The sequence below is a fragment of the Pseudophryne corroboree genome, chromosome 6, assembly GCF_028390025.1.
Source record: "Pseudophryne corroboree isolate aPseCor3 chromosome 6, aPseCor3.hap2, whole genome shotgun sequence".
In the NCBI taxonomy this organism is placed as follows: Eukaryota; Metazoa; Chordata; class Amphibia; order Anura; family Myobatrachidae; genus Pseudophryne; species Pseudophryne corroboree.
This window is the reverse complement of record NC_086449.1, coordinates 9,983,681-9,994,648: the sequence shown is the minus strand read 5'-3', so window position 1 is coordinate 9,994,648 and position 10,968 is coordinate 9,983,681. Positions and strand designations below refer to the sequence as shown.

The following is a 10,968-nucleotide window of genomic DNA, read 5'->3' as shown; positions in this document are numbered from 1 at the left end:
GACATCACGCCTGACATTCACGAGGAGCGCAGTTAAAGAGGGAGGGACCTTTCAGGCTGAGGGCACCTCTCTATTCAGAGAAAGGAGAGGAATGGCTGTCACTGAGCCCGGGATATAAGGAACAAAAGATTGGTAACTCATGATGCCATATACTGTATATGTATAGCCAGTGGCACTACTACCTGAGGCAGCAGGTCATGTAACACTGTGTAACCTAGTGGTAGCATATTGCTCTCTATCTGATCTCTAGACTGCCTGTGATATAGGATTTAATCTGGCACTTTATTTGTCTGCCTGTCCACTGCTGACTCATGTCTGCAAACGTTAAACTGTATCCTGAGTTTTGTTTGTGTACTCTTTGGCCTTCAAGCACTCCACTTAACCTTACTGTACGGGTTTTCTGGAATTTTCTGTAGCAAATAATCCCTCAGCTATGTAATCTCCCCCCCCTGAGTCCACCTCTGAACCACGTCATTGTATCCTCACATAATAAATGCATTTCATAGGTTCCATTACTATCCCAAATGCTCAGTACATTGACCAGTGTTGCTAAACACACACTATACTAAGAGAAATCATGATACAATTGTCACATATTAGGCCTGATTCAGAGACACACGCAGAGGCCAATGTGTTCAGTCTGTTCATGCATCCTAGTCACACTGTGCATGCGTTCCAATGATTACTGCTCTGAGGGGGTCATTCCGAGTTGATCGCTCGCTAGCTACTTTTAGCAGTCGTGCAAACGCATAGTCGCCGCCCACAGGGGAGTGTATTTTCACTTTGCAAGTGTGCGAATGTCTGTGCAGCCGAGCTCTACAAACACATTTTGTGCAGTTTCTGAGTTGCCCAGAACTTACTCAGCCGCTGCGATCACTTCAGCCTGTCTGGTCCCGGAATTGACGTCAGACACCCGACCTGCAAACGCCTGGACACGCCTGCGTTTTTCCAACCACTCCCAGAAAATGGTCAGTTGACACCCACAAATGCCTTCTTCCTGTCAATCTCCTTGCGATCGGCTGTGCGAAGGGATTCTTCGTTAATTCTATCGGCCAGCAACGATCCGCTTTGTACCCATACGACGCACGTGCACATTGCGGTACATACGTATGAGCAGTTTTGCCGATTTTTTACCTGATCGCACCGCAGTGAAAAAACCTAGCGTGCAATCAGGTCGGAATGACCCCCAGAGACACAGAACAAATTTGCATCAAGAGAGGTTGCTATTCAGTGGGAATTCCTGGGAAATTACAGTGAGGAGGTTAACCAGACAGACGTTTTGAGGGCATGTCGCTGATAGTGGCTTAGTCTAAAGACGCAGTAGCGCTGACACTGGATGCCATGTTCAGGTAGCGAAATTGCACCTGCCATAGGGCTTTATCATGTTTTTATTTTGCAAATGATACAGCACCAATGGTGCGACAGAGTAGCCCAGTGTAAGTCAGTGTAAGATATGCCCAGTGTAAGTCAGCATAGGCCACAACATTACCTTAAACATGCCAACATGGTTGCTGAAAAGGACGGCTGGCTCTGTGTGCACCAATAAATGAATGAGTCCCATTATCTCATCTCTCCCAGATGCTCAACCATATTCACACTGGAATCCATTGTCCTGGTTTTGTTCTACAAAAAAAGGGACTAATGGTTGTTATCTCTCCCCAGGTCCTGCTCCATGTAGCCTGAGACCTTTCTGTGATCTGCTATTACCCAGACTCTTTGAGGTGAACCTTTACAGAAAGAGGTCATCAATCTGTTACTTGAGTGTATGCATGTACTTTGTACATTGATATACAGTATAAATGAAGGGGTTTTATTTTGGAACAAACACCAAGATGACTGCTTCTGTGATGTTCATGAGTTAAATAAAATGATGATGACGCACATGGAATAGACATTATTTCACATGGTCATAGCAGTTTTATAGAATTCTAAAAAATACAAAAACATTTGCTAGGGCCCCACTTTAGGCCTCCATGTTGCACTAATTTGTTTGTTTTTTTGAGAACATAAAGTATGGAGGGGGTTCTGGGAATATCAGGGGAGAAGTGTGAATTCCTACCTCTTATAGCTTCACCAATGGGAGCATGCCACTGTGAGGTTGCTTGGAGAATCTTGCTTAAAGGTACAGTCTCTTTCCTTGTATAGGTCTGTATGGCTTAATTAGAGTATATACGTCATTTTAAGTGTCTGCTTTTCATGTAGCTATAGGAGGGACCTTACTATTTATTCCTACAAGCTTGCAATTTTATCAGCAGAATGTGCCACACCTCATTTTCACACCATGTCAAAGTGGTTCTATCATTGTTGAATCACAATGCTAAGGCCATGGGTTAGATTCCTACTAGGATTAGTAATGGCCATCGCTGTGGGCACCATCAATGGCGATATTGTAAGTAGTCATCGATGGCAGCCTAATATGGTCATCCCTTTTCTTTGACTGACTGGCCAATAAGCCAATCAGAACCTGGGGCAGGGCTCTGCTGTTGTCAGGGGCGGAGGTATGCTCCGTGTCCCATCACCTTGGAGAACAAATAACAAATAAATTGGTTATGATGTGCTATCGATGGAGGGAAACCATCTGGTTCTACCCACATTGATGGCAAAAGTATTCTACATATCCTAAAAACCGTCGATGATTATTGATCATCAATGGTCGATGGCCATCCCTAACCAGGATACATATACAGTATGTTTGGAGTTTGTATGATCTCCTTGTGGTTTGCACAGGTTTCATTCCATATTAAAAAAAAATAGTTGACTTCTAAAAAACTTGGACCCCTACTGTTTATATTTCTGTTATAGGCAATGTAGACTCTAAAATACTCAGTGGAAGAGGGACTGAAGTAAGTAATTTGATGTTCTCTGGAAAACCCTACTATACGATCAAAAATTGAAGCAAGTTCTCAGCCAGATGATTCCTTTTATTTCCCGGCTTTATGTTCTGTGTTGCATGTTATATGGTTTATTCCAGATTTGTAAAATTTCATATATTTTTTTCTTTTTCACCACTGCAGACCAAAAATACAATGGACATCAACAACAAGACACAAGTGAGAGTCTTTGTTTTTTCTGGTCTAACAGACAATGAAGAACTTGTCCCCTTCCTCTTCCTCTTCTTCTTGCTTGTTTACGTGGTGACCATAGTTGGCAATGTTGGCCTGATATCTGTTGTCTATAAGATGTCCAGCCTCCAAACTCCAATGTACTATCTCCTGAGCTGCCTCTCATTGGCTGACATTTGCTACTCCTCAGTGGTAACTCCTAAAATGCTTTTTGACCTTTTGTCCAAGATAAAGTCCATCACATTCACTGGTTGTGCTCTTCAGTTCTTTTTCTTTAACACACTAGCAGTCACAGAAGCTCTACTGCTCTCCAGCATGTCCTATGACCGATATATCGCCATCTGCCATCCTCTCTATTATGTCTTAATTATGACCTATAAAAAATGTTTCTGCCTTGTTCTTCTTTCCTTATCTATTGGCTTCCTGCAGTCATCAGTGCAGACCAGCTGTGTATTCAGTCTCAAATATTGTGGATCAAACAGTATAGACCACTTCTACTGTGATGGACCTCCTCTGCTCACATTGTCCTGTTCTAGAAGTCTTCCGTGTGATATGGTGACTGTTTTCTTTGTATGTTCTTGTGGTATTGGCTCTATGGTGACAGTTCTGGTCTCATATACTATAATTGTTTCTTCCATTTTACGGATAAAATCCAGTAAGGGCAGGCAGAAAGCATTCAGTACGTGTTCCTCACATCTCATGTGTGTCTCCATTGTCTACGGGACAGTTTTTTTCATCTATCTGCGCCCATCTGCCAGGGTCTTTGACAAACAAGACAAGGTGGTCTCTGTCATCTACTCAGTGGTGATTCCCATGTTGAATCCAATTATATACAGTCTGAGGAACCAAGAGGTGAAAAGGGTCATTATGCAAAAAAAACTCCATGAATTAGACAAAATGTTCATCAAATTCACATGAGCTTTTCCTCTAAGTATTTTCTACATGGAAGGCAATTCTAGAAAGCCATCATGGAAATAAAACAAATAACACAGTTTAGGGTTCCATTGATTTCTATGCCCTGTATGGGTTATAAGACACATTATATTCTCACAGTAACATCCAAGCCACATAATTAATTGCTGTCCTTGTGGACACGAAGAGTAGCACAGCATAGAGACCAATACTTTATTTTTCCCTTGTGGTCTTCACAAGTTACAGGTATGTTGCCTTTGGACCTCAAGTCAAGGAAATGTTTGTGTAACAGAGCCTTTTTCTTGGTTATTAACTGCAACGAGAAAATGATAAAATTGATATAGCGTTTCTGAAGGGTCCTTAAGGGTTGCCAAATTGGATGCATCTAGACCTTCAGCACTCTGTGGCTCATTGATTGGCCGGCAGAGGAATCTATCAGTGTTGGTTGGCTAACAGTTCAAATAAGTAAGGATGGAAAATCCACACAGGAGTTGAAGCTAGATGTTTGGGTATAATTAGTAATGCTTCTAAGCAATTATATGCAGTATACAGCAGAAGCAATCAATAACACACAAAACCTGTAGACAACTTCTTCTGAATCTTACCATCAAATTTTAAGAAATTGTAGGGCAGGTTGGTTGAATTAGCCTATAATAATGGTACTATTAGCAAAACTGAGCTATACCATCCTTCCTTTTATTTCCCTATACAGTATATATAAAAGTGAAAAAGTGTCCTCCTGAGGCAGACCTGTAGTATAGGGGATACATACTATACATGCCTGCTGTGCACATGGAGGATATCAATAGTACCTGAAGAAGTCAATCGTATGATGAAACGCATTGGGTGGTTACAGATAGATTACATGAGAAAGCGACATACATATCTACTAGGAGCTTGCTCCCCATTGTGGGGTGAGGTGGACTTGCTTATAGCATCTGATGTGGTTGAGGTTCAGTTATGAGCACATAAGAAGTTATTTTAAGTAAAAGTGTGAGCCCTTTTTGATGGATGCCTTTGCTGCAAATATTTACTGGCAAGAGGATGGCTAGTTCTTGAAACTACTAATAAAAAGACAAATAAAGAAGCTTCTAAAGGTCATCCAGATTAGCAATATTACAAGAAGTCCAATGTGTGCACATTTTATGCTCAGTTTTGTCCAATTGTATTGTTTGTTTTATTGAAATATCTGAATATTGAAAGGTTTATTAAAATATTGAGACATTGATCTGAGAAATGTAATTGATTGTATAATTGTTGAGTGGTTGTCCTGACCCGATGACTAGGGGCACGATGCTGCTGTGCGTTTTTTGCAGAGGTCTGCGATCAGATAGCCGCCGCCCATAGAGAGTGAAAACTTGCCCCGTGCAAGTGTATTAGTGCACGCGTGCGCCGTGTAAAGGTGAGAGGTGCAAAACTTTCAATCACACCGTCATTCGCAAGGAGATTGACAGGAAGAGGCCGTTTGTGGGTGGTAACTGACCGTTTTCTGGGAGTGTCAGGGAAAATGCAGGCGTGTCCAAGCGTTATCAGGGAGGGTGTGTGACGTCAGCTCCGGCCCCGATCAGCCTGTTTGTTTGTATCGCACTGTAGTCCTGGGCTGGCAGAGACTGCACACAGTGGAAAAAACATTCACTGGTGAGTGAGGCGTGGACGGATTTGCAGCTGTCTGCTGCCTGAGGGGTTTTTATCAGCTCGGCGTACACATGCGATCACACACTTGTATGGCAAATATACACTCCCCTTGGGCGGCGACTATCTGAATGAATAATAAGTGAATTAATTTGGATTTGTTTTGTCTAATTTGGATTCTTATTAACAAAAACTCTTGTTTTCATTGGTAAGACAATAGACTTTGGTGGTCATTCCGAGTTGATCGCTCGCTAGCAGTTTTTAGCAGCCGTGCAAACGCTAAGCCGCCGCCCTCTGGGAGTGTATTTTAGTTTAGCAGAAGTGCGAACGAAAGGATCGCAGAGCGGCTGCAAAGTTTTTTTGTGCAGTTTCAGAGTAGCTCAAAACCTACTCAGCGCTTGCGATCACTTCAGACTATTCAGTTCCTGTTTTCACGTCACGAACACGCCCTGCGTTCGCCCAGCCACGCCTGCTTTTTTACTGGCACCCCTGCGTTTTTCCCAACACTCCCTGAATACGGTCAGTTGACACCCAGAAACGCCCATTTCATGTCAATCACACTGCGGCCACCAGTGCGACTGAAATGCTTTGCTAGACCCTGTGCAAAACGACATTGTTCGTTGACCCCGTACAACGCGCGTGCACATTGCCCCGCATATGCATGCGCAGAACTACCATTTGTTTAGCCTGATCGCTGCACTGCGAACAAATGCAGCTAGCGATCACCTCGGAATGACCCCCTTTGCTGTGTGTAAAGGTGAGCGGCAGATACTGCATTGTGCTTGTTATCTGTGTAACATTTGATGTACTGTAAGCTAATACTACCCTATGCAAAATGGGGGTAATTCCAAGTTGATCACAGAAGGAATTCTGTTAGCAACTGGGCAAAACCATGTGCACTGCAGGGGAGGCAGATATAACATGTGCAGAGAGAGTTAGATTTGGGTGTGGTGTGTTCAATCTGCAATCTAATTTGCAGTGTAAAAATAAAGCAGCCAGTATTTACCCTGCACAGAAACAAAATAACCCACCCAAATCTAACTCTCTCTGCACATGTTATATCTGCCTCCCCTGCAGTGCACATGGTTTTGCCCAACTGCTAAAAAATTTCCTGCTGCGATCAACTTGGAATTACCCCCATTGTTATTAGGTAACACATGATGTGGTTTTTATATATATATAATGTTATTAAATTCATAGTGAAAACAGTCAGATTGAATTTGTATTTTTATTTTATATATTCTCACTGTAGTTTTATTATTATGTCCAGCGGCGGCTCTATACCTTGTTTGAGGAGGAAGCTGTTGCTGGCGATCACTCCCTCTTAGACTTCGCGGCCGCATGGGTCTCGGCATATGTGCTATGTATCGTTCACGGACGCCGAGACCCACGCATGAGCAGTAGCGGCAATGGTACTGCGCATGCGCAAAAGCACGGCTTCTATGGACTGCATCGGCTGCAGCCCATAGAAGCCGGCTGGGGCTGACGAGGCAGGGAGCTGGCTTCCTACAGGAAGCTACTGTAGCTTCTGCCTATTGTAGCCTGGTCTGCACCCCCCAATGGGACTGCCTATAGTGTCTGTGACTGACATGTAGGACCAGTGGTGCAAGTAGAAAACATGTCTTATTGGTAATGTGTGCGCACGCCAAAGTAGTGCCAAATAGTTACAAAAATTGGGTGTAGCCACATGCCACACGGGGCGTGGCCAATGAAAATGGGGGCGTGATACACATATGGGGGGGGGGGGCAGATACATATATGACCCCAATAGGGCAGTTCCACATACATATACAGATGGAGGCATGCTAGTTGTAGCTCTGTCTGTGACTAAGCATGCTCCCCTTGGCTCGCTTATCCCTGAGTGCGTACCCGTCCACCTGGGTGTGCATGCCCGCGGCAGAGATCCGCTCCATTCACTTGGATGGAGAGCATCTCCGACCACGTGCCCGGACAGAGAGACGCTCTCAATGGGAGAGTCTCTGTGCACTCCCGGCGTGACTAGGTGGACAGATCGCCTAGACACACTGGGAGTGCACGTTTGCAATTGCGCTGCCTCAGATGAGTGCAGCTCCATCTGTATGCCCTCAATAGTGCCAGATACACATATGCCCCCAAAAGTACAGTGCCAGATACACATATGCCCCCAATAGTTCCAGATACAGATATGACCCCAGTAATGCAGTGCCAGATACACATATGCCCCTACAGTGCAAGATATGCCCCCACAGTGCCAGATGCAAAACTGCCTGCATGGTGCCAGATACACATATGCCCCCATGGTGCCAGATACACATATGCCCCCATGGTGCCAGATATGCCCCCACAGTGCCAAATACACATATGCCCCCACAGTGCCAGATACAAATATGACCCCCACAGTGCCAAATACAAATATGCCCCCACAGTGCCAGATACACATATGCCCCCATGGTGCCAGATATGCCCCCACAGTGCCAGATACACATATGCCCCCACAGTGTCAGATATGCCCCCACAGTGCCAAATACAAATATGCCCCCACAGTGCCAGATACACATATGCCCCCACAGTGTCAGACATGCCCCCACAGTGCCAAATACAAATATTCCCCCACAATGCCAGATATACTTATGCCCCCACAGTGCCAGATACACAAATGTCCCCATTGTGCCAGATATGCCCCCACAGTGCCAGATACAAATATGCCCCCACAATACCAGATAAACATATGCCCCCGCAATACCAGATAAACATATGCCCCCACAGTGCTAAATACATATATGCCCCCTCAGTGCCAGATACAAATATTCCCCCCCCAGTGCCAGATATGCCCCCACAGTGCCAAGTACACACATGTGTCCCCCCCAGTGCTGCTCACCACTACCACGGTGCTGCTGCTGCTGTGTGTGTCTGAAGGCAGTAGAGTGTAGCGCGAGCCTCTCCTGCCCCTCAGTCCAGTCTCCAATGTCGGCAGCGTGTATCTCAAACCAGGCGCCAGTTCATGAGCCAATTAAAGCTCACTGTGCGGCAGCCAAACTAACAAACCAGTGCCTCATTTGAGATACACGCCACCGCAGCCGGAGACCAGAGTGAGCACTGGGGGCAGGAGAGGCGCGCGCTGTTCTCTCATTCCAACACACACAGCAGCATCTGCAAGCAAGGTGGTCGGGCCGGCGGTACTGTGTACTGGCTGTCAATTTCTTACCGGTACGCAGTACCGTCCCATACCGCCATATTTGCAGCACTTGGTAGGACTTCCAAGAGGAAGTCACTGCCAGTCACAGTGAAGCCAGTGCAGTCTCAAGGACTGCATCTGTCTTCAATGATAGTGAGCAGGGTGGCGGATTTTACCTGGGGGGGCTGCAGTCCCTGCAGCCCATAGATAAAAAACGCCACTTATTATGTCTTAGAATGATTAACTAGTGTGATATATTTCAATTAAATCAGATGTTTATTGACTAGAATTCCTGAATGGAAGCTCTTCCTACTATATAAAACAAACAAAGCTTTAAGCTTCATATATGCTTCTGAAGAAAGTATAGGGTTACACTGAAACGCGTCAAGAAATCAGGAACTTCACTGCCAGTGAGACCACTAGCATGAGACTATGTCTAGTAACATCCCAAAGGAACTATAATACTGATCCTCTGGAGTCCAACGCTTAAACCACTACGTCATCTTCCTGGTGCATAAATGGGAAATAAGCATCTATGTGACTTCAAGCAGTATGTTACAACTATGTTCCCAATGATATTTGGGAAGATGACGCTGGCCATTAGAGAGGAAAGACTCTGGCACAGTGCCAGAGTCTTTGCTTTCTATATGTGTTGCCATCTTCCTGAAGTTATTAAAAGGAAGATGGTGCCACCGCCAGCCGCAAAACAGGTATACTAAGGGGAGGGTTAGTAGACCTGTGCCCCACCGGGCCCCTCCAGCAGCCCAGGCCCAGGTAATTTGTAACTGCCACTCCCACCCCCTCTCTGTGCCAGCGGGTATAGCAAGCGTGGCCTGACTCAGCCTCTGGCTTCTCACTTCAAGATCACAAGCACAGTCTCAGAGCTTTTGTGGTCTTCTCTGCCTCCTACAGATTTAGACACCTTCCTCCTGGCTGGCCCACTGAACTGTTTGGTGGCCATAGTTCCACTTGGACTGGTTCCACAGGCAGCCTGATTGGCTTCCACAAAAGGCAGCACTTCACCTGACTGCAACAGTCTCTCCTTGAATGTCTCCACTCTGCAACCATTAGGTGTGGCCACACGTGCTTTTACTTCCCTGTTTTGGCAGATTCCTCCAACCCCACACTGAATCCATGGCTCACTATTTCCATCTATGCTCATATTGTTGCACATCCCCCTCCACAGCTAACAACATCTGGGTTTATTGACACGGGATGAGGCATTTTCATGGCAAAGTCCCTCTTCCCACTATTCCCAAGGGCCATCCACCACATCCAAGATCATCACCCAGACTCTTGAATTTCCCATTTTCCTAACTGTGTGATAGCACTTGAACTCATTGTTTTCTACAATATATGGAGTACTTGACATTCATTGTTTAATACCACATTATGCGCTAAGATTTGAAGTACCTTTCCACAAAGTAACCCTACCTTTATCTTCACTCTAGTCAATTACATCAAAATCAAGCAAATTCTTTTCCATAGAATCTTCTGGTTAAGACAAAGAGCAGCTTTTCTTGGTTTCCTGCTTAAACCTCTTACAGGCACATCCATTGGCCCACTTCTGCTTGAAACATCTCTAACCTTCAGCCTTGAAGCACTATATTGGCTACTGCCATGCTACTGGCATGCTTCACTGGTAACTCATCCTCAACTTTAGGCACCACTTTATTATTTAGAATGGAAGCCCTTTGGGAGGATTGCACACCTGCTATAACTGGAAGCTGTAAGTCAATGCAAGCCCTTACTTCCTCTGCAATAAATTCCTTTTAGGACTTCCCTCGCTTTAACACATCAGTCCCTTCTTGCTCACAGGGACATTTAATAAGGACATCTCCATTGTTCCACTGCTGTTTACACCTATTATTCTTCTGTAACCTCTCACTTTGTTCAAACAATTTACTGTTTTTCTGCTGTTCTTTATACAAGTTTCTGTGCATCACTAGAATATCACTCTTCATGCTAGCCTTTTCGCGAACAACCTGTAGTAACTACTGCTTTTTGTAGTTTTGGCACTTAGGTTCAGTGAAGACATAGGGGTATATTCAATTGAAGTCGAATGCTGCCATCTGTCGAAAAGATGGCAGTTTTTTACTTTTTTAGATAGGAAGGGGTTTCAACCTATTCAATCTAGCCCCAAATTATTTGACAAGTCGAGGAATTCGACTTGTCGAAAAGCATGTGGATCGGCGAAGCCGCTGCTCA

The 10,968-nt window shown here is 44.8% G+C and overlaps 1 protein-coding gene across 1 annotated transcript; it reads left to right on the top strand.

Moving 5' to 3' along the window:
• The first annotated feature begins 3,026 nt into the window (after nucleotides 1-3,026).
• LOC134933941 (olfactory receptor 5AP2-like) lies at nucleotides 3,027-3,980 on the top strand. The gene has a single exon (XM_063929480.1). It carries the CDS (start codon nucleotides 3,027-3,029, stop codon nucleotides 3,978-3,980), a length of 954 nt encoding a protein of 317 aa, XP_063785550.1.
• The last annotated feature ends 6,988 nt before the right edge of the window (nucleotides 3,981-10,968 follow it).